The 24,984-nt window shown below is 40.1% G+C and overlaps 1 protein-coding gene across 1 annotated transcript in view; it reads right to left on the bottom strand.

The window, feature by feature from the left end:
- Nucleotides 1–23,781, bottom strand: part of LOC138964603 (HMG box-containing protein 1-like) — a 48,784-nt gene extending 25,003 nt beyond the window's left edge. Inside the window, exons 1-5 of the mRNA XM_070336603.1 lie at nt 23,625–23,781; nt 4,709–4,965; nt 2,988–3,112; nt 2,276–2,603; nt 950–1,051 (exon numbers count right to left, since the gene is read on the bottom strand). Coding sequence (XP_070192704.1) covers nt 950–1,051; nt 2,276–2,603; nt 2,988–3,112; nt 4,709–4,965; nt 23,625–23,651 — 839 coding nt within the window. The 5' untranslated portion in view covers nt 23,652–23,781. The remainder of the gene's footprint in view (nt 1–949; nt 1,052–2,275; nt 2,604–2,987; nt 3,113–4,708; nt 4,966–23,624) is intronic.
- Nucleotides 23,782–24,984: the final 1,203 nt, after the last annotated feature.

Genomic DNA, 24,984 nt, shown 5'->3' with positions numbered 1-24,984 from the left:
TTCCGGGCTTTTCTTTTTTCAAACTTTCACAACTTCGAATTGTACTGATCTTGTCTTGATGAAAAAAGAATTCTTTTATGATTAAAGAATGTTTGTGTAACAAGCTGTCAATTTATTATTTAGATTTTAAAAGTTAGGTCTAGCGCAAAAACGCACCACGGTCCAAAAACATTTTGATAATCATCAATTCACGGCTATCGCCAGTTTACATCGATAGAATGAGACCCGAAGGGAAGTAACTCATGTTTGACCTGAGTTCAGGATGGGTCCAAAAAGTGTTCGAGACAATCTGCAAAATTAATTCTTTAAAAATTGCTAGATCTTTACGTAGGGCACCTAGGATGTTCCCGTTTGGTGAGCGTTCAAATGGAAGGGTGTTTGTACTGTGTGTAAAAGCCTGACAGTATCTGTGATGGTTTACGGGAGGCTTACTGTCCGGGCGTGATTTCCGGTATTGAATATTCATAACAGCCGTCCAGCACCAAAACGAGGCGCCATTGTTGTAGAGGACCAAGTCCACGAAAATAAATTCTTTGAAAATTTCTCACGCTCGACAGAAAGCAGCCAGGATGTTCCCGTTCGGTGAGCGTTCAAATGGAAGTATGCTTGTACTGTATTTAGACGCTCGGGGAGCTCTGTGATGGTTTACGGGAGGCTTACTGTGCCTTTAACTGGCATATAAAGTTTTAATGAAATGACACGGGAATTAATGCTTTCCTTTGGGTTCGAAATTTGTTGCAATAATCTTTTGGCCAAGTTTAGTATCGAGTATCAATCCTAAATCATGGCTACAGATCATCTTGTTCCTCCAGCAGGTCAAACAAGAGTCAAAACTGGAAGATAATGTTGACAAAAAAGTCTCTGAACACACATTTCTGTAGCTGACCAGTCGACAATGACATGTACACACACATGAGCACACTGACAAACAGTGACTACACACACACACCTGGTTGCCGTGATGCTGGTGACAGTGGCGGTGGAAGAGGGGTGTGTACGGACTCCCACATCTCCCGCTGAGCTGTTCGACCTCTCCCTGCTTGCTAACGTACTGGAAGGAAGCGATACACACAGTCACCACTGTCACAATTATTTCTTATCATCACACAACCACATCTCAGACTTTTCAGTCTTATGCTTCTTGGATGCTAGCAGGGCTTCCCACAGATGCTTTACCTGGAGAGTCCCGGGACACCAAATTCTTATTTTTAGGGTCTCCAAGGACCTCATGAGCAGAACTTTAGAGTGTTCGAAAACCACGAGAAATTTTAGAAGTTCGGTGAGACCTTCACAAAAGTGTCATTTTTCATATTGGTTAGATGTTTTCTGTAAATTCACAGATCCAGCAGAAAAAACGTTCACAGACAAAATACAGGCAAGTGTGTGTTATTGTTCAATTTGTATGGAAACCAGTTGACCATTACATCAGTATCAATGCTATGCATGATGTTGATAATGCAAATTTAGCGTGTCCCGGGACACACTCTTTCTAAGTTTAATGCGTCTTGGGACCCCCTCAAAGAATTCCTAGTACATTTTTTCCCACTTCTAGTGTGTATAGGATGCAGGGATGCACAGTATGGGGAGCCCTGGCTAGACTCCTTAACAGTAGTAAGCTCAAAGCTAATAGCATTGACAAACACAGCACACTGCTAAGTCATTTTGACTTGATGCCAGGGTCAATGACCAGCCTTCAAAGGAGAACAGTTTTTGTGTTCAAAAATGTGTTTTTACACACTGGCTTGCCTGACACCAGTATGTACTCTGAAAGCAGTTCCTCATACTTGTAAGCTCTCACCACTACCTAAGCCATCTTCTCTTGCCTCTTTCATGAGCAAAATAACAATTTAACCATCCTCAACCACTACGTAACAAACTCAACCAATACAACACCTCCCTCAAATAAAAAGAACACCACACATTCAGAGAGTCCTGAATTTGAAGGTGGTCCTGAATTGAGCCCAAAGTCGACTTCGAGAAGATTGCGCAAAGTATTTTAACTGAAAACTTAGTTCTAAAGCTCTGTGCGGCCAGCTTCGCGAAGTATACTTCGTGCAGTCGACTGCGCCCAGTTAAGGACAGGCTTTATGGAACCCCATCTCTGTACCTGGCTCTATGGAACCCCATCTCTGTACCTGGCTCTATGGAACCCCATCTCTGTACCTGGCTCTATGGAACCCCATCTCTGTACCTGGCTCTATGGAACCCCATCTCTGTACCTGGCTCTATGGAACCCCATCTCTGTACCTGGCTCTATGGAACCCCATCTCTGTACCTGGCTCTATCCCAATCCATGTTCTTGTTCAGTAGAGGACTCTGGGGACCAGTGGCGATGGTTGCAAACTGCAGAAGACGTTCCGCTTCACCGGACCCCACAGGTTCAAGCTGGGGCGGCAACCGTGCCGTCTGCTGACCTTGCCCTGCGACCTTGGACAACTCTGCTTGGCGTTCCAGCTGTTTCCTTTTGGACTCCATTTTTCTATGGCGTGGTTCAGGCCAGTCTTGAGACGGTGGACCAGGGGTAGGATCACGCATGGAATCTGTTTCGTCCAGCCATGTTCTCTCTTTGGTGCTGACTGGCGTGCTTTCAACTCGGCTGTTCACTGTCAATGTTGAAAAACATTAATATGTGAATGCATAGTGTAAGAAAATGCAAGGGGAAAATCATACAGAATAAATACAGATCTGCAAACATCCTTTTAGGATTCCTAAGCATCACTGTGGTTTTTTTTACAATTTCTTTGATCTTAATGCATGCATTTGAGAACCTGCGTGCGTTTCAAATTGTGTCAGAAAACTGAGTTTAATTGCCTACAGACATCTGCCAGATGATCGAATTGGCTCTTTCCAGAAAACTTTATCAAATCTTCAAAATTCAGGAAAGAATGCAAAAGACACCCTCAAACTTTCACTGGAAGTACAGAAAAGCCCCTGTCTTTTGGAAATGAGCAACTCTGAAAGAGGAACAAAGTCTCACCAAAACTTACCGGGAGGAAATGAGGGAGGGAGGGTGTTTGGCAGTGAGGGAGAATGAGGTGATGAGGGGGCGGGGGGATCCACACGTGTGTCCAGACACTTGGTCTTTTCCTGGTGGTACTTCAACCCATTGAAGCTGCAGACAAATGACAAACATACATGGCGGGTAAATGGGAGTGCAATACAATATGACATGCAATTCTCCCCAGATTTATAGGGGACATGCAAAAGTTAATAACTACGCAACTGTTAATACAGTGATGGCGCTAGTATTTTTTCTAACCGGTACGCAAACTTTTATGATGCAAACAGTCCAGAAAAAAATGGTAGGCTTATCATAGGAACCTGTAAGAGTCCAACTCAGAGTACTGGTTTTGGTGTTTTACCAGCGATAAAAAACAGTAGTTCTAACTTCTACAAATCAATCGGTAGGTCATACTGGCAGCCAATTTTGTTCCGGTATTTTCTCATTTCAACCGGTAATCATCGGTTAACGCCAATACTGGTAATATCATGAACAACTGTGAGTCACATAACACTGAGAGCCAGTGAATGTCATTATCAAATGGACTTTTCTCCGAACACTTTGAACAATGAATAAATTACACATGTTGAATTTGACAAAGTCTTCTACAGGTGAGAACAGATTTTTTTCACTAGTTCAAACATGAACATGATGAAGCATGCTGAATTGAAATAGGTACATTTTTTTTTTAAACGCTCTCCCCACCCCAGACTATGACCAAAAGATAGCAACAATTTCAATCTCTATCCAACTTTTAAAAGACTACAGAGTACAAAAGAATGAAAAGATTGAATTCAAAAAGTGTTACTGTTAGTGTTACTCCATGACTTTGACGAAAATCAAACCACTCTAAATCTCTCCAGCTCTATCTCATAATGGTCATCATATTGCTAAGTTCGAGAGGTGCTGAAAGCCAATATTTGCAACTTGCCTATAAACTAGACTGATAACCCAGTAAACTTTAGCAGCACATACAAAATTGTTACTCAGACCTGGGAACCCCTGTTTTGCACTTAGAGTATTCTCAAACAAACTTGGTGTATTTTCAGGAAAATGAGCGTACTCCACACAGCATTTGAACATCCATGATTCAAACATGCTTCACACGCGTCTGCCACATCGTTAATTAAGTTTACCTAGATACATGTACATTTAAAACAAATCCTTTTTTCAATTTTTACTGACAAAAACTGTAATCATGTGTCAAAATACTGGATCGGCTTCAAGATGGGCTTGTGAATAAAAGTAGTCTAGAAACTAGGAATTTTTCTCGTCGTATTTTTTTCCCCACTGACCGTACTGATCGTATTCTCGACAATCATGCGTACAGAATACGGCGAAATCGTATGGCAGAAGAATACAGTCACAAAACAATTGAATTAGTTAAACTTTTAACAAAAAGGACAAAATTATACTCATTTTTATAGAGTATTCACCAATAATTCAGAAAGTGTCAAAATCCTTCCTATAGTAATAATGAAATAGTATATGATATATATATATATATATATGCAGGCAGGTTTCAGGTCATTTGTGAGATTTTTCAGTCTCTGTTGTAAAGAAGAAATAGAAAGAAAAATGTACAACATACCCACAGTTGTGCATTTATTAAGCTCCTACCAGTCAAAAGTTAACACAATTCCCAAAACTAGAAGTCTGCTGGTGTTACTGTTACACTAATAATACAATTATATATATATGCCTCACCTTTTAAACTCTTTACTACAGTGATCACAAACAAAGAAGCGTGCGGTGGGCGAGTGTGTGCGTAGATGATAGCGCAGACCGGGGCCGCTGGAGAAGAGTTTTTCACAGCCAGGGTGCGTGCATTTCCGCTGTTTGATCGGCACAGTCTTGTCCTGCTGCTGTATGTACTCCTGCATGCGCCTGGAGCGAACAGGTCTCCGCTTGCCTTCCTCGCTGGTAGTGGATTTCTCCTCAGCTGGGCCTTCATCCTCATCATCCTGATCAAACAGACAGACATGAGATTCTTCGTTTCAAAGGTTTTCTGCTTTGACATAAACGTATAGATGTACAAGCCCGATTCTGTTTCTTACATCCCTGTAAAATGTGTTGCCAGAAAACCTATTTGACTTTGAAGTTTGAGGAATAGCAGATCTATGTGAATTGTTGGTGTTTATGATATATATATCCATGCCACTGCCTTGCTTGTGGTCTCACCCAGTAAGCAGAGATGCTGCTCGAAATTCATTTCCTTCAGCAAATCTGCCACAATGATTCGACCCCCATGTCGGCAAGGGATGTGTTTGTGATAATGAAAAATATGGCACTTGGACAAGACTAGCATACATCATGATTACATGCACTGACAGACCCACACACACATTGACATAGAGACAACTGAGAGTGAGAGAGAGAGAGAGAGAGAGAGAGAGAGAGAGAGAGAGAGAGAGAGAGAGAGAGAGAGAGAGAGAGAGAGAGAGAGAGAGAGAGTGAGGCAACAAAGAGTGAAAGAGAGAAGCAACAATTAGAGCAGGGACCTATATTTAGATTAGATTAGGCCCAAAAAAAAAGAGGTCTGTTTACGGTAACATAGGCCAAAAAAATAGGGTCAGTAGGTCGGGATTTTTTTTTTTTTCCCCCAAAAACCATATTTTTACGTTAGGCCTAAAAAAAAAATAGGTGTGGTTACGGTAACCCGACCTACCCTATTTTTAGGGGCCGATCCTATAACTTTTTATAACATTTGTCAAAACAAAAAAAAACAAAAAAAACGAGTGCAAAAAACGCAATGAAAGCGAAAGCGCCCGTGTCGCACACTTATTTCCCTGTCAAGTAGGTTTAATTTGTACACATTAGAAAAAAAAAGTTTAAAAAAAAAAGTGATTGCCTACCTACCTACCCTATTTTTTTTGGCTATGTTACCGTAACCACACCTATTTTTTTGGGGGGGCCTTATTTTGCAAAAAAAACCAAAAGATTTTTTTTTTTTCTTTTTTTTTTCCCCCCAAATGCCAAAAAAAAGTCTAGGGTCGCGCGAAAAAAATAGGGTCGGTCGGGTTACCGTAAACAGACCTATTTTTTTTTTTTGGCCTTAGAGTGAAAGAGAGAGACGGAGAGATCTATAAGTATAAAAAGAACAGAAACTTAAAAAGATAGAGATGAAAACAGAAAAGATACACAGTGAGTCCGTGACATTGAGTCTAGGTAGACAGAAAAACAGACTGAAAGACAGACAGTGAGACACACAGACTGAAAGACAGAGTGAGAAAGAGAGAGTGAGAAAGAGAGAGAGAGAGACACTCAGAGAGAGTTAGAATGTCCAATTCCAGACCCCCACCACAGAATGTGTAGTACAAAGGGCTGAGCACAGACTTGAAGCTTCAACGTCAGATGACAGCTGGCAGCAAGAATCTGATCCTGGTACTGCAGTGCACAGTGGTAATGTCCACAAGAAATCATCCATGTTTGTACTTCCCGCAAACAGCTGATGGCAGCCATGTTGGCATCCGCAACCACACAAACGCTGATAGCTTCAATTTGATTTGAGAGCGATAATGCATTCAGCCAATGAACGATCTTCATGCAAAAGACTGGCAGGGTCTTTGGGGATGGGAGAATGGGGTCTTGACTCGTAACTCGTCGTGTTCTGTTTGACTTTTCATTTCAAGTCTTGCTGCTTTTGTTCGCTGTCTGTTTCAAATATATTGTGATAGTTTAAATCTGATGACAAAAACCGAAAAGCAAGAGTGCGTTTTTTGTTTGATTGTTCAGTTTTTCTTTTCTTCTTCTTCGTGTTTTTGTGTGTGTTTTTGCTGTTGTTGGGGAGAGGGGAGAGGGGAGAGGGGGGGGGGGGGGTGGGGTGGCGGACGACTATAAGCAGATTAAGAAACGTTAAGCTAATGGTACGGTCGATTTCCGAGTGAACATAATGTCCGTGTCAAATAAGACACTGACTAGAAGGATCTTCACGGAAACTCAACTGAGTTTTTCTTACAGCCCGGGTTACACCCAGAAAAGAAGACTAAGAAAAGCAACATCTGAAAGAACCAACCAACCCCAACAAAAAATAATTATTAAGCTAGTGACATAAAATCGGAAATCTAAAAAAATGAGTGTCTTTGTGTGTGATTTAATCTGGCACTGACATTGACGTGTGTGTGTGTCATTTTCGAAAATACATTTAATTCGGACGGCAAAAACGAAAATGCCAGTCTGTACAGAAGCAGTCAGACTGTTGATTTTTGCTGAGAGGGTCCTAACTATAGTAGAAGGATGCTCTTATCACATGTAAACCATGGCCGCCATGACTGATTGGGCCACGTACACGCGCACATCCATCCGACATCATACAACTTTTTGAGAGACGTACGTACGACTTAGAATTCTTAGCATATAACCACTTTATGTCCCAAATAGAAACTAGTTCTGGGGACAGAAAAATTAAGTTAGCACATCATAGACTTAGAATTACAATTTTAAAGGCACAGTCCTTCCCGCGAAAGTCAGTTCTGCTCAACATCTTAGATCCGCCCAGTATTTGGGGGGATAAGAACATCCTTCACTCAGACACTTATGCCAAACAAAAATATATGTTGGTTTATTGTAACATGACCCCCCAAAATAGGGTCGGTAGGTCGGCGCTTTTTTAATTTTTTTAATTTTTAATTTTTAGTCTCAGTATGGTTCGCAAAATGTGCCAGAGGTTGGTTTTTTTATTGATTTTTTTTTTTAAATGAAAAAAAAAGTGTTAGGGTCGGCGGAAAAAAATAGGGTCGGTCGGGTTACCCTAAACCAACATATATTTTTGTTTGGCCTTACCAACAATCAACAGTCTGAGTGCTTGCTTCCCGTGCAGAGTGGGAATTGTTTGATGAAATAATCCCACTCTGAAATGAAAACAGTCAGCATGTTGACTGTTGGTATGTGTCCAAGCGCAGAGGGGTGTCCTTGCACCATGTTACTAGTCAACACCTGGGCATATATCCAAATTAGAGAGCAGAATTGTTTTCACAGAAAGGACTGCCCCTTTAAGCACTTCAAGTTGTTGTTACTGCCCGGCATCGCTTCACGTCTATATGGATGCATAGGGTCGTGAGTCACCGATGACAGGAAATATCTGACAAGATATTACATCCTCTATCGCAAGATGAACTTAATGCTTCGCTTGTTTTCGTTCTGTCTGTCTGTCTCTGTCTCTGACAAAAGCACGCACGCACCCACCACCACCGTCAACACCACCACCAGCACCAACAACACGAACACCAGACAACACCACCCACACAAACATGAAATACTACAGGGCTCCCCAAACTGCGCGTCCCTGCGTCCTGTAGTATACGCACTGGAAGCCGAAAACACGTACTAGAAATTAATGGAGGGGGTCCCCATGGTGCACTAAAACAGAAAAGAGCGGGTCCCGGGACGAACTACATAATTATCCGTTATAAATATCATGCGTACCGACAGTACTGTTTTCAGAAAACGCTCTGTCAGATGCAAGTTTAAGAAGGTAATCTTATCCACATGACCATAATGGGTTTTTTAATTAATGGCTCCGAGTTTCAAAATGTCGGTATTACTTTGACATGAGCGGTTTAGGGGGGTTTGTTTCGGCGAGGAATTGGCCAACCAAAAGCAAGTATATGGTGTCTCCAAAAAAAGTACCCAAAGAGACATTAAAACATCAGTACCGAAAAATGGAAAAACTAATATGTAAGCTAATACGCTAATATGTACCCCAGACCCAGAAACCTACAACTGAAGGCAAACATTCTTAGAGAAATCCAGAACATCCCACAGGAAACATTCTCCAATGTAATGAACAATATGGCAATCGAGGATGCAGCCTGTCATTGGAAAACGGGGAGGCAACATTGATCACGTGGTGTGAAGAAACAGACGACCTCAACTGAAAGCTGTGAACTGGGGACAAAACTTCTATGAACTGACTACAATATCACGCAAAAATGATTTCAATAAAGTTTGTCTGTAGTATTGAAAGAAAATCGGGTACTTTTTTTGGAGACACCCTGTAAGCTATATGCATGAACCTCTTTGTCCCCCCTACAAATAGGAAGTTGGAGGTCCATGGACCCTCTAGGTTGAGCATCCGTGGGGAGCCCTGAATATGCAAGCAAGGTATTTTCAATGCAAGGACAATGCATATATTCAATGCAAAAATTAAAACACGGTGTTAACAGGCATGAGTAAAGTAAAGTTAACTACGCAAGATCAGAATAAAATAGTAATCGAAAACGTCATTGTCTCACTGTCGTAAACATTATAAGCAACTCATCAATGTAGGTCTCATCAATTAACTCGTTCACGGGATAACAAACACCACCGTGGACTGGTTTAAAATAAATCACGAATAGGCTACCTCATTTGAAAGACATTTCCCGTTGGTTTTGTTAGGCCGTTGTATTGACCTTGAAGGAGATCAAGGTCATACGAAAGACAAACTCACATCACAAAAATGAAATCACATTGTAAGTTAACCCAAATCTTTCAAATATGAATGATACATGTATACTTCCGACTAAAACCTTGCGATTTATAGCTTCAACATGTTAAAAGTAGGAGGGGAAAGGGGGTAGGGGGAGGGGGCGTTCGTATGTGTGCTTTTTGCCGCAGTTCTCGATTTTGTTACCATCGCGTTTCTTCGGAAAGAAAAATGATTAATTTCTCATAATAACATGGCCGTTCGTCGTTGTGAATCAATCTAGAAATAGAATGAAAACAACTTATGACGGGTTTAATGACTTAAAACGTATTAAATGCAGAGTACAAGTAATCTGCTGCTAAGAATTCGCTACACACTTATATATTATAATTACCATGTGTGATAATGTTAACAAAAAGACATATGCTTGGTTTTAAAATTTCGCTTGAAGATGGTGATAATTTGGTAAAAGAGACGATGCAAATGGCTACCACAATAAAATGTTTTCACTTGAAATGATAACAAAAAAAGGCACAAAATTTCAGTTTTCAAGGGCCAATCGGCACCCCCCCCCCCCCCCCCTCCCAAAAAAACAACAAGAACAAAACCCAACAACATTGAACAGTGTGTCACTGTGGATGGTTTTATACAGGTAAATCTTGTTCCCTGAGTACGCACGAGTTTAAAAAAAATTATGCCCTTGGCGAGCGCGCATTAAACTCACATAAACTATCTTGTAGCAGTTGCTACAATTTATTACTTCTTTTCATTACACTTAGGTGTATTGAGCCCATTTAATCATGGAGTAATAAAACGAGTAATGGTTGACCCAATAATAAAATGCAGATGGAATGAATGATAATAATGATATTTGACGCATGTTGTTTGGCGAAAAGGGGTCAAATGGGCCATGCTAATTGTTTCCAAAAGGAGATCTGGGAAGGATAAGGAAACACATGAATTACTTACAACAAATGTTCCCATAACTTAAAAATATAAATAACAAGTCACGTAAGGCGAAAATACAATATTTAGTCAAGTAGCTGTCGAACTCACAGAATGAAACTGAATGCAACGCAACGCAGCAAGACCGTATACTCGTAGCATCGTCAATCAACCGCCCGTGGCAAAGGCAGTGCCCGTGGAATTGACAAGAAGAGCGGGGTATTCGTTGCGCTGAGAAGGATAGCACGCTTTTCTGTACCTCTCTTCGTTTTAACTTTCTGAGCGTGTTTTTAATCCAAACATATCATATCTATATGTTTTTGGAATCAGGAACCAACAAGGAATAAGATGAAAGTGTTTTTAAATTGATTTCGAAAAAAAAAAATTGATAATAATTTTTATATATTTAATTTTCAGAGCTTGTTTTTAATCCGAATATAACATATTTATATGTTTTTGGAATCAGCAAATAATGGAGAATAAGATAAACGTAAATTTGGATCGTTTTATAAATTTTTATTTTTTTTTACAATTTTCAGATTTTTAATGACCAAAGTCATTAATTAATTTTTAAGCCACCAAGCTGAAATGCAATACCGAAGTCCGGGCTTCGTCGAAGATTACTTGACCAAAATTTCAACCAATTTGGTTGAAAAATGAGGGCGTGACAGTGCCGCCTCAACTTTCACGAAAAACCGGATATGACGTCATCAAAGACATTTATCAAAAAAATGAAAAAAAACGTTCGGGGATTTCATACCCAGGAACTCTCATGTCAAATTTCATAAAGATCGGTCCAGTAGTTTAGTCTGAATCGCTCTACACACACACACAGACACACAGACACACGCACATACACCACGACCCTCGTTTCGATTCCCCCTCGATGTTAAAATATTTAGTCAAAACTTGACTAAATATAAAAAGACACATGTGTTTCGTGTAGCTTTAACATTTATTTACTATTTCCTCTTTTTATTAAGATTATTCAACAACAAAAACCACTATAAAACCAATACACGGATAACACTGATGTTAGACAAGAAAGAAAGAAAGTAAAGAAAAAAGAAAAGAAAGAAAGAAAGAAAGAAAAGAAGAAAAGAAAGAAAACAGAACAGAAAAGAAGAATGTACGGGGGGGGGGGGGGGGGAAGATATGAAGAAAACGAAAATAACAAGTATTATAGTATAAGACGTGGCAAGCAGAAAACAATTAGGACACAAACACAAAGACGGACAAAGAAGTAAAGAGACAGGATGCACAAACAAACAAGGACCATCGCCCAGGTGACAAGACCCCCCCTCCCCCATTGTCAAGGGTGCCACACTGCCCCCCCCCCCCCCCCCCCCCCCCCCCCCCCCCCTTTCTGCGCTAAAAATCTGTCTGTCACGAGGCGTCTTCAGTTTCTGTGCTTGACGCAAACGACGCTACGAACACCTGTTTCTTCGCAAGTCTATCAAAGCATTGTATATCATAATTACAGTCACATTCAACAAGCATAAGAGATAATTCTCAACAAAACTAAAGAAAGCTTTTAATTGAAAATTAAAATCACTGACATACCCAACACTAAATACGGAAAAACATGCAATGACACCTTGTGTCATTATATTGAAGCTACGAGTATTATACACCAGTTTTGTGTTACAAAACCGGCCCTCATAGCTGATAGGGACAAAGCTAAACATAACCTCGACATTACGGGACAAACAAACGAATAACATGATTATCAAACAAACATTACGTTTATACGATTATTACGTTTATACGATTATTACGTTTATACGATTATGACGTTTATACGATTATGACGTTTATACGATTAACACTTGTTATGACCGGCAAACAACACAACAAAGATACACAAACAAACACACCAATTACAATCGGAAAAAAAGTCTGTTCATTTATCAGATTGGCAATCATTTGGGTGTCGCTTTGCAAATTAATTCCACAACAAAATTCGCACTATGTTGGTTTTGTGTCCAACTGAAAGGATGTTTTTATCACACGCGAAAGCCTTGACAGATCTGTGGTGGCGAACATGAGTGTTTACACGCGGAATGATGCACAGTGGAACCCCCTTTTAAGACCCCCCCCCCCCCCCCCCCCCCCGCCCATTTTAAGAACTTACTTTTTCAGACTCTCTGTTCATCACCTCTGTAAATTTATTCCCGTTCTAAGACGTTCTCCTTTTTAAGACCAGATTTTAAAACTATTTTTGGAGGTCTAAATAGGGGGGTTCCACTATACCTTTAAAGCTCTAACGGAAGATGAAAGGGAAGACACCTGCACACAAAACAAACCCGAGGAACACAGAAAAATAGGATGGGCACCCCGCTGTGAACACCGCGTATACCACACATCATGCATGGTCTACATAAATGCTGAAATCCCTCACCTCCGTTTCCGCTGAACAATTCAGAAAAGCGTGGCACACGAGTTGTCACTCCCTCAAAAAGAAGTCAAGTTCACGACGGTGTAAAACACACCCTCATAATACCGCAAAAACCGCAAGCCTTCGGGTGAGGCGGTGCAAGAAGTAGGCCTACGGGCAAACTGTTTTGCTGTCGGGAATTGACGATGTTCGGAAATAACTTAGTCAGAATTTGCAAGCGTTGTGCCCCACTTTAGTGAGTCAAACAATAACACGTGGTCGACCAGTTAAACTAGTAAATCGTAGCGAATAACTGACGCCGATGTGTATGTTATGCAGTGTCCGCTCCATATGATGCCGTTTTCTTTCGAAAAATCTGCACATCGGAGACACACTCAACTGGCGATTGCCTGTGGTGATCGTGTTCCCCAAACCTGACCTCAAGCGTAACTCATGTAACCTCAGCCGCAAAACACGATGTCGGCGATCAACCGTGGCAAGCGATCATTGCCGCAACTTCTTCTTCTTCGGCGTTCCAGATTGCCGCAACAAATCGTAAACTCCGATGTGCAGATTATTTTTTAAAGAAATTGGGTTATATTGAGCGGAATATTGAGCGGACACTACATCAACATACATATCGGAGTCAGTTATTCGATGCGATTGCAGGTTTTAACTGGTCGACCATGTGTAATCGTTTGACCCTCGTCCCACAACGCTTGAAAATCCTGACAGAGTTATTTCCCAAAAACATCCATTTGCACAGTCGAGCACATAAATTAAGCTCATTCGCAGAATACCGGACCCTAAATGGAAAATTCCACCAAGATACCAAGAAAGTGCAGAAGCAGCAGCAACAAACAATAAAGAACGCGAGAATTGAAATTACTGACAAGAATCAGGACCATATAATGTGCAGCTAAACACAAAAACAAACAAAAGACGAAAAAAATACAAATTAAATAAAGAAGAAAGGAAAAAAACAATAGAAAGAACAAGTTTGGATGTAATGAATGTAGCAACTGACGAGGAAAAAAAGCAATTACTTATTGCATAGGACAAAATTAGCATTAAAAACCGAAAAAATAAGTGTATCTAAAAAAATATTTCGACGATTAAACAAAAGATAGCAAAAACACGCAAGCAGAACATACAGATCATAACAAAAAACCGATAACGAACAAGCAGCCAGACATTCGAGATCTGCATGTTTATAACGCGAAGTTTACACACACTCAACATTTCTTGACCTGACTTCAAGTTCGGTCAAGACGTTCTGGTTATTATCTCGGTTAATAGCCTAGATAATACAAACATAGTTGAACCTGCCTAACGGCCACCAAAGGACCGACCAAAATTGGTCGTTATACACAGGTGGTCGTTGCGAAAAGGTGAATCATAGAAGAAGAAAAAACCCTCGGCGTTGGGTTCTACATGTAATGATTGTTATTGACAGGCGTCGTTTTCGTAAGGTGGTCGACAGGGCAGGTTCAACTGTATTCATATCTTACTGGCTGTTTATGTCAAGATATAAGTTGTTGAACTTTCATGGCAGAAACCCGAATCACATCTCAAACACGCTTCTTCCGATAGCGAAACATTGCACCAACCTCAATTCGATGGAGAAAAAATACTGATGATGCAATACGAACAAGTACACACTGTGGTATGTACAACACACACACACACACACATAAACACACAGACACACACACAATCCCTCTGTGCACAGAAAGAAGTCAGACTGCTGATTTTTGGTATTTGTTCAAGTGCAAGGATGCTCTTAGGCCAAAAAAAGGGTGTGGTTAAGGTAACATAGCCCAAAAAAATAGGGTAGGAAGGTAGGCAATCACTTTTTTTTTTTTAACTTTTTTTTCTAATGTGTACAAATTAAGCCTACTTGACAGAGAAATAAGTGTGCGACTCGAGCGCTATCGCTTTCATTGTGTTTTCTGCACTCGGTATTTTTTGTTTGTTTTTGTTTTTGTTTTTGACAAATGTAATAAAAAGTTATAGGGTCGGCCCTTAAAATTAGGGTAGGTCGGGTTACCGTAACCACACCTATTGTTACGGTAACCCGACCTACCCTATTTTTAGGGGCCGACCCTATAACTTTTTATTACATTTGTCAAAAACAAAAACAAAAACCCAAGAAAACGAGTGCAGAAAACGCAATGAAAGCGAAAGCGCTCGAGTCGCACACTTATTTCCCTGTCAAGTAGGTTTAATTTGTACACATTAGAAAAAAAAGTTTAAAAAAAAAAGTGATTGGCTACCCTACCCTATTTTTTGGGCTATGTTACCGTAACCACACCTATTTTATTTTTTTGTGTGCCTTATCACATGAAGCCGCCTGGACAGATTCACGGCAGTTGTGAACATGATCGCTTAGAAGGAACGAACCTCTAAAAGCCCAATAAGTGAATAACGTCAGTTTGCACACAAATGCCTTCTCTACCAACTCCTTCCAATCTGTACACATTTGCATGTATTCACTAATTACAAGGAATATTACATTTTTGCCAAACAATATTCTTCCTGTTACCCATCAGAAACGAAAAACCAGACACACTTTCAACTTCTGTTCTGCTCAGCGACATCTTGTTGCTAAATTATGTATTTCCAAGCAAACATTCATGCATTTCAAGTCCATTTTGTGTGCTTACAGTCATAACGCTGCTTTGAAGTAATTATACAATGTTGATCAAGTTTAAGCTATCTACAGTTATGGACTGAACTGTCTTTAGCTTAAAATCATTTAAAAAAAAATTTATTCAGTTAATTTGAATTCGAGGTAATTCTCCAATTCTTGTACTTCCTCCCAGCATTTTCTTTCACACCAAAACTGCCCAAGAGGTCATTGATATCTTTTAGCATAAATATAGAAAAGAAGAATACCTTCGTACTGGCGCTTTTTGCAGATTCAGCTGTTTCCATGACAGCTTTACCTGTGCTAGCTGAGAAAATAAAATCTACCCAGTAAGTATTTTCATACGGGACACCTCCCCACCGCTCAGCACCCCCCCCCCCCCCCCCCCCACTCCAATCTTCCAAAACAACCCCCTCCCTTCTTCAAATGTATTCCCGGGGATTGGTCGAGGGGATGGTTAACACGCAGCAAAACAGGTTCATAGTGCACGCGGATGTCCATGGCCACGAATTACACAAAGTACGCATAAGGTCAGACTAAGAACTGGAGGAAATCCCATCCGGGATGGGTTACAAAAAACAACAAAAACAAGCGAAAAAAAAGGCAAAGCACTCTAACGGTGATAACAAATGACGAAAAAGACCCAAGATTTCTACCCTATATCATGAGGTATTACTTGAAGGCAACAGAGAACAACATGTGTGTGCGTTTGTTAAACAAAACGATCACAGAAACCTTGGAGACACACACAATACCATGTGTATACATTAATCGTCAAAATGACTAAATCAAATTAAAAAGTGTGAAAGTACAGACGGTTTTATTTTCAAATGCAGCGACTGATCACGAAAAACGAAAACTTTCAACAGTTTACAGGACTCACTTTCTATAAAGATTATTTTTGTCCGACGTAAACCATCTGTCCAGGCTTTCGCATGGCATAAGAGCATTCGTCTACAGTACACTTTTAGTGAAGACTTTAGTACACGATGCCATTTAACTCATTGTCATGTTCTACCCTTAGTGCTGCTTTCGTTCGTACTCTCAAAACAGAAGTGAAAACTTTGTGAACACATTTCTGTAACAAGTTTTTAACACTTTGTGCCGTGTACATGTTACAGTTAATCTGTGAAACCAGGGAATACGTGCATTAACAAAACTATTTTAGGTAATACATGAATTAACTGTTTTTTTCCGTCAGTTAATTCATGTATTACCTAGTTAATACACGCATTCCCTGGTTTCACAGATTAACTGTAACATACATACTTTTCCCAGCAAAAGTAGAACACATAGTGCTCACTAGTGTTCAAGTTAACACAGCGTTCACTTGTGAAAACAATGCGTTTGTTTAAATGTGTGCCTCTTTCGCTAGTAGAACTATGCACAATGTCAAAAAAGTGTTCAACACAGAAATGTGTTCAAAAGGTGTTTACTTCTGTTTTGAGTGTACGAACTAAAGCAGCATTAACAGTAGAACATGACAATGAGTTAAATGGCATCGTGAACTGAAATCTTCACTTCTCGTAAAACACTTGACTGTTATTTGTCTGTGATACAAACTGAGGCAACTATGCACACAAACAATTCTGAACTTTGTCCTTATTTTATGAAAATGTCCTTTTGGAGGCATGATGGAGAAAATGGTTTCTTTAAAAAATATAATTAAAAATGGGGTGAATGTCGTAGTAGCCATAACAAACAAGTACAGACAGACGAACAGAAAAAAGAACCAAATTCATCAAACTTTTCCCCTTGCCCTGTTACTGGCTCAAGAGGAGAAAGTGAGGGGGTCGGTGGGTAATTGGGTACATGACTTTAATTACAACAAAATCAGCAAATAAACTGACACTCGAGACAACAAACAAACAAAATAAGAAAAAAAGAAAAAAAATGATGCAATAATCGACCTTTTCGACCTTCAACCACAGGCGGAAGGTATCGTCCACTGGACACAGTACTACTATCACAGAAAGTAGTCTTTCTGTGATAGTAGTAGTCCAGTGGACGATACCTTCCGCCTGTGCTTCAACCAAGATAATCCAATTCCATTTTTACCTTTTCGTTTGCGCTTATCTAAGGCGAGAAAAATTGAGTAAATACCGTTTTGGTGCTGACTTCATGGTCTGAAAACAGACCGTTGTGCTATCAATTGTTTCAACAGATGACACACAAATATAAGTCTTGGTGTACAGAGCTCGCCCATATCAACCGAATTATGAATACTACACGTGGTTTTGACACACACATCAACAATTCAATACAGATAGTACGTTCCCTTGCAAATCAGGAATAGAAAAGTTAGTTTATGTACGTTTAAAACAAGATACAACGAAACATTCACGAATACGTCGACCTAATGCCAGTAATGGTCTTTTTAGTGGGCATACATGTATACAAACAATTGTGATACACAAAAAGAACTACCTTGCATGAGTAGACGTTGAATTTGATCTCTACAATACGTCAAGATGGCGAGTGTCATCGCTTTCGACTCGCACCATCTTGATGCAGAGATAGAATTCAACGTCCACAAAGTTAAAATTTTATCTCTACATCAAGATGGCGAGTGTCATCGCTTTCGACTCACACCATCTTGATGCAGAGATATAGAATTCTACGTCCACAAAGTTAAGTTCTTTTATTTGTCTCATAATTATTTGTATGTCTGTCCACAACAACATTAATGCCGACGTGCTCGTGAATGTTTCGGGTTTTTTTCCAATAATAAAACGTTCCACGTAAATATATAATCTTTTTTTTGTTGTGTGTTTGACATACACCGTCATGAAATGCTCTGTCTTTATTTTTTTTAGAAGTTTTCTTAAATTAAGAAATAAAGACGATTGTGTTATCAATTGCTATCACAGTTCATCGAGCAATCTACTGTATAACGCGCCGTGACAGGAACATGGCAACTGGATACCGTACTTGGCTTTCAAATACTTCGTTAGTTTGTACTGGAATGCTTCATGTTTCTTAACATCTAATGTGAACCAGTTCTTTTGCCGTCATCAAATTCCCGAAGAAGATTTAGTTTTTTGTTTTTGTTTTTATTCCATGCACAGTTTGTCTCATATTGGGGAGAAAAAACAACTGTCTGCTTATGAAGATGATGAAGATAATTATCTGACGATGAAGGTGAAGTCCAATTATTATGATAGTTATTGTGATTGATAAGGAACTGAAACGTGGTATTTTCTAATTGCAATAGTTGCGTTTTCGTGCTGAAGCCGGTGTAACACGAGAAAATTACTCCCACGAGATTTTTACTCCTGAGTAAACATTTCGTACGAAAATATTACTCCCTTTACGAAAAAAGTACTCCCCCATAACACGAGAAAATTACTCCCCACGACAGGTGAGTTCCGAGTAAACATTTTGTATAAAAATGTTACTCCCCTGGCGAATAAATAACGAATAAATTACTCCATCCTAACACGAGCAATTTAACTTCCCATGCCAGGTGTACGAAACTTTTACTCCCTTGTCCCCTGTTAGTCTTGGTGGTGGAAGGGGTGGAGGGAGGGTAGCGCGACATTCGTTTGTGCGAGATCACATATTGGCATTATCCCTTCGCCCGCATCCCATTTTCGCGTACGAGATTTTTACTGGAAGTAAAAATAATGGGGAGTAAAAATTTCGTGGAGGGAGTAATTTGTTCGTGCCTTGGAGAGTTCTTTTCTCGTTCGAAAGGTGTACTCGGAGTAAGAATTTCGTAAGAAATTTTTACTCCGGAGTAAATTTTTCGTGGAGTAAAAATGTCGTGTTACACCGGTATACGTGTCTATCGATATCGTTTCATTCATGTGTACCAGAACGTCAATATTTATGGGGGGAAATGAACCCAAATACAGTATTGGCCACGAGTTGTTTATTGGCCATATCAAACCTTTATAACAATAAACGCCCATTAATAATTTGTTAAGCAACTATCGGCAAGTCAAACAATTTTGTGGAGGGGCACGCGAGACGAGACAAATACAAATTTGGCAGGCCTTTGATGGTTTAAACAAACAATATATTCACGTATCGTTTATATCAACCTTCACCTTGAATAGCATTGGAGATATTTGATAATTTAAAAGAAAAAGAAGAAGCTGAAACCATTGGCCAGTTGATCATAATTTACATAACTGATAAGAAAAGGAAAATCCCGAGTTAAGTTTTTGTGTGGGTGTTTTTACACGAATGACTTACGGTAAAATAACGATCATTATAAAATGTTAACCAAACAGAAAGAAGGAAAGATGAATAAAAGAAGGGTGGGGGAGATGATACAGGAAGGAAGGAAGAAAGGAAGGAAGGAAGGAAGGAAGGAAGAAAAGGACGGAAGTCATAAGAATGAAAGAAGGGACAAGAATCGAAAGAAAGTATAAAGACGGAAAGCAAAAAGCCAGAAGAAACAAGATTGCAGTTGTCAACGTTGCTTTATTAATGCTCTTCACTAACACCGCCCCGCCCCTTCTTTTATTTCTGTATGGTGTTTTTGTGTTTTTGATTCTTTGCCTTGCTTTTATCTGTTTTTGTTGTTGTTGTCGTTGCTGTTTCTTATTTAAGATAACAACGAACAACAATATATCTGACAACACGATTTGGCATGATAAACCTAGATCGCAACTGCTAACGTTCTTCGGCATGTCAGTGTCATTGTATAACTTTCAAAGTATTTATTTTTATAGTGCTGTATTTTTATCTTCGATCAGGTAATGGCAATGGTTAATTTCTGTGAAACTATAAACGGAGAAAAACACCCCTGCACCCCTCCCCCCTTTTCTGTTCTCCCTGTCACTGAGCTATGCCGTGACCTCTCTTTACGTAAGATTATATATTTTACATGTAAATATAAATATACATTCTAGAATAATTATTATTAATATACATTGATTAGTACTAGATGAGTGTATAGTATAAAATCATAATCGGATGAACTGATCTGTTTACTGATGATCAATAAATATATTCATTAATTCAGAATGGAAGGTCAAACATTAAAAACACAAAAATGCATTGCCTGCATCAGTATAATTAAATATTCTGAAAGCACAAAAACAAAACAAAACCAATCTTTCATAGTACTTGATAAGATGCAGCAACTTTATAATACAGAGCTCCGATGTATTTTGTGAGTTCCTTCCGAAAACAACAGAAAGACGAGAAAAGAAGCACAGAAATTTTTATGTAAGACGCTTCGCTTACTATTTTTCATAGCTGGCAAACACAGCTGTTAACAGACCTGTTTACCCCCAACACTTGACAAGAGTAATGGTCAAGTAAAAAAAATAGTACTCTGATGACCAAAATAGTAACCCAGTGGTTACAAACGCCAACATTAGCAACACAAACCTAATTTGAAGCACATTTGAAAATCGTAGTCTGGACTCAAAAGGAGTATTTTTAATAAATTACTCCAAAATAGTAAGGGTAAACAGGTCTGTCAGTTTACCGCACACTCGTTCAGCATTAAATCAAACGAGTTGGGCTTTTTTACTTACAGACCTACCATTTCTTTATTAAAAAAAATATCTATGTACGCTTACGTGCCGATAAATATGTACTGCGCAGTAACCGACACAAAATGCTCCCATCGAGTGGGAACGGTCACATTTTCCATTCGATGTACTGAGAACCAACCATCTACAATTTTGATATATACTTTTATCTTTCGCCATTTTTTAAACGTTTTTTTTTTTTTTGCGCGGAAGAAGGGTTAATTAATAATGTTTTGCTTACTTTGCGCATTTTGGTCGTCACACCGGTATCAGTATAATAGCGTCGTCCTGCTCTGCCGAGTAGACCTAGCAAAGATTTGTTGCTGTGTCGGAAAAAGTTCCAAGGGTTGCGTAGAAGCATAACGGATGTCTGTACAAAGGCTAGTCTATAATGGGGTGGGGGGTGGGGGGGAGACAAAAAAATGAAATCCAGTCTCAAAACAGAACTACTAAAGAAGCGCAATTTAAACGTGACTGAGAAAAAAAAGATGATCCTGTCAAACAAGTTTACTGCGGGGATGTTTTCGAACCATCACTTAGCTGGTGGTACAAGCTCGCATGCCATATAAAAGTCAATCTGATTGGGGGGGGGGGGGGGGGGGGCGGAGGGGTTGTACTGTAATTTGTATGCCTCGATTGAAGAAAGTAGCAATTGACAATAATGCCGAACGTAGAAAAATACTAGGATAAAACAACGACCTGAAAAGCGATGCTATAACAATTCAACTTAATTCGTTTGAAAACCTTACATAACTAGAAGACGCAATACTTCGGGAAGAGGGGGAAGATGGAGGATTTGTTAGCACACAAAAAGAGAGACTGAGAACAACCGACAACACAATAATACCAACTGGGCGAATGATCCCTGTCTGCGGTTCAACCACAGAGATATAGACCCAGGTCCGACAAAATAATTATTGTATCAAAGAGACGGACGGAGGTGGGACTGCGAAGAACAAAACCCGCGCAACAGTTTCAAGGTCACACGTGTACGCTCTCGTTCTCTTGGCTGGCCGCAGTCTCTAACCTCGTTCGTCACAAACCAAAGAATGGGACAATGAACACAGTTTTACAACACAAACACTACTTTTTTTTTCTTTTTTTCTTTCTGTTATTTAGTTGTCATTGTTTTTCTGCAAAACTAATTTTCGCTTAGGTTAAAATTGGATTGGAGAGAACGAAAATTGTAGGCGGAAAGGTTTAAGATTTATGTTTGCGCTGCCTCACTCTGAGTCTCTGCCATGGCTTGCTCGATCGAAAGATCTCTTCTCGATTCCGTAAGTGTAGATCGTACTCTGAATTTTTGCTTGCTTTTTCTAACATATGTCTACAGTTTCAAATAAAATAAAAATCCACGCAAAAAAACACAAAAAACACAAAAAAACAAACGACACGAAATGAATGACATAACTTAATAAAAAGCCATTTTAGCAACATTTTCTCGCAGAAAAATGTCACCATTTTAAAAATAAATAACATAACAAACGCATAACTGAAAAAACCCTACATGTACCAGTTATACTTTTAACTAAACATCCGGAAAGCTGATTTAGTGACACAAATTAATAAGAGGAAACACAAACAATTAACGCTCGATCTTCATGAATATTATCTCAGGCACTCAGGCTGTTTGTTTCCTTGTTTGTTGTTTTAGGGAGAGTTCATTTAGCATAACATATTCCCTTTTTCTGTCACAAATGCAGCGCAACGCAGTGTTATTACGAACTGACACTGACTGACGGAGACCAAAATAGAACACATCGAAACTCGACACCCAAACTTGACCTCAATGCAGCACAAAACAAAACAAGCAACAACAACAAAACACTGTATATAAACATAATGATAATATTATAAACTAGCATCTCAACGCAATTCATTCTTACAAGGAACCGACACTAACCTCCAGAGAGGAGAGAAAATATAATAGAATACATCGAAACTTTAGACACCCAAACTTGACCTCAATGTATGAAAAATTAAAAAAAGTGTGGGGTTTTTTGTGTTTTTTTAAGAATAAAACTTTTTTTTTAAAAGTCAGACACTAAGTCGTGACTTTGTTATGTGACCGTGTACCAAATTCGTACAACATTTCATCATCCCTAAATGAAGCCATGCCCATTTTTTTCCCGTCCGCCGCCTCCTGATGACATCATCGGGCCGATACACAACCGGCCGGACAGTCGGTACCTCGTAGCATCCATCAAGCTTTTTCTACACTTTGGTTCACTTTTTCCGTAGCAAAACTACACTCCTACCTCCAAATAATTTGTTCTCGAGTAAAACTGGAAGAGAAGAACTTGTAAACTCTTATTTCGAATAAAATCGCTCCAGATCGAAACACCAACCATAAATGTAGGCGGTCCGACGTCGAACACAACTGCTGGCAGTTTTTTTTCTCCCTCTGCCAGTGCAACAAGTGGGCAATACACATACACACACAGCTCCAAGTTTCGTCATTGCGGTTTGGCTACAAACAAACAAAAGTTGTTGTTGTGAAGTTGATCCATCATTTGGTGTTTATTTCTCGCTTTAGGAGTAGTTTGAAGCGATCACAGAACTAGGATCGTTGGAAGTGAAGAAGAAACTCGGTGTTTTCGGCACAAATGTCAGCTTGGCCCTATGAGGTCAGGCCGCAACGCCGTGAACCGCTATACACACACACTGTGCGATACTGTTGGCGGCCTGTTGCATTCGCTACAACCGTTCAAAACAAACCTCGTATTTTACAACCGCTTGGAAACGCAACTTACCGGCTGTTTTCTACCGCCCTCGTTCATTCCTCCACAATGCCTGAAACTCCCAACTCCATGTCACATTTCGCTCGATCGTCCTGGAAGAATCTCTTGCAGTCGTCTCACACACTAGTGTGCAGGCACTCGCCGTAAAACCGTTATAGTAAAATGTGTAAGTAGGTTACACACGCTCAAACCGACGCCGACGAAGAAGGGAGGCCAAAACAAGCTTTTTCGAAGCTGATTGGTCTGATAGTATCGCCAGGTTTTTCTACGAATTTTTTCATTGGGTGACCCCTGGGTCGAAAACATGAATATTCACAAATCCCTTTCGCGCCTTTCCCTCGCACCGGCTAACCGCAAAGTCTGTCAACAGCGCCGATCAAAACGTGAGCGAGCGCGTGTACACGGGGTGGGATAAAGGGGGGTAGGGATGGGCTGAGAGGGGGAGATGGAGAGAGAAGAAAAAACACACAGTGTAAGTTTTGTGTCGTTGGTCTTTTCGCGAACACACGACGCAGAAAAAAAGCGCAACACACACGCGCGCGCGCCGGCTCGGGGCAGTGACCTTGTACGTGGCCTTAGCTCAAAACATCGCCTGTGTCCTGTTATCCCATCTTCGAAACCGCGTGGTCGGTACTGCGCTGTGTGTGTGTGTGTGTGTGTGTGTGTGTAAGTGTGTGTCGTCAGCTCAGCGTTTCTGGCGACGAGGGCAATTTCAAATTTGAAAAGTGTCCGCGCCTGACGTAGTCTATGTAGGTAAATGTAGGCTAGCCCATCATTTGTCAACGTCATAAGCGGTCACTTTGACACCGTGGGGGCACGCGCGCCTGATGTAGCGGGTTGTAGGCCTATCTCTCTCCCCCCCCCCCTCTCTCTCTCTCTCTCTCTCTCTCTTTCTCCACTCTCTCTATCTCCGCTCCCTCTCTTTCTGTTTATGATGTGGCTCGCTCGCGGGGCTGTGTTGTCAGCGAATATGGTGGTTGTTATTGTGTTCAACCACCTGTTGCACTATATGATCATTGGTATTACTGGCTGATGCAACTGTCGTGACGTACACGAATAAGTCAGTAAATAAATACATAAAAAGCTGACGCAGCAATGATTGATCTCCTTGATTACTCAGTGATTTTTGGCTCACGTAAGTGTAGCCTATGCGATCGTAACTTTGTCTGTCTGTGCGTGCGTTTGTGCGTGCGTGTGTGCGTGTGTGCGTGTGTGCGTGTGTGTGTATGTCTGTGGTAGAAACTTTAACATTTCCGAGTCTATGGATTACGTCAGTCTCGGTCAAAAGTGTTCGACGTGTGTGATAGAAACTATTTGAAGACGTCACATTATGACGTAAGAGGGTTAGACGTCACGCAAAGGAATTACTGAA

The sequence above is a fragment of the Littorina saxatilis genome, linkage group LG4 (assembly GCF_037325665.1).
Source record: "Littorina saxatilis isolate snail1 linkage group LG4, US_GU_Lsax_2.0, whole genome shotgun sequence".
In the NCBI taxonomy this organism is placed as follows: Eukaryota; Metazoa; Mollusca; class Gastropoda; order Littorinimorpha; family Littorinidae; genus Littorina; species Littorina saxatilis.
The sequence above is the reverse complement of the archived record's forward strand: the minus strand, read 5'-3'. Positions and strand labels throughout refer to the sequence as shown.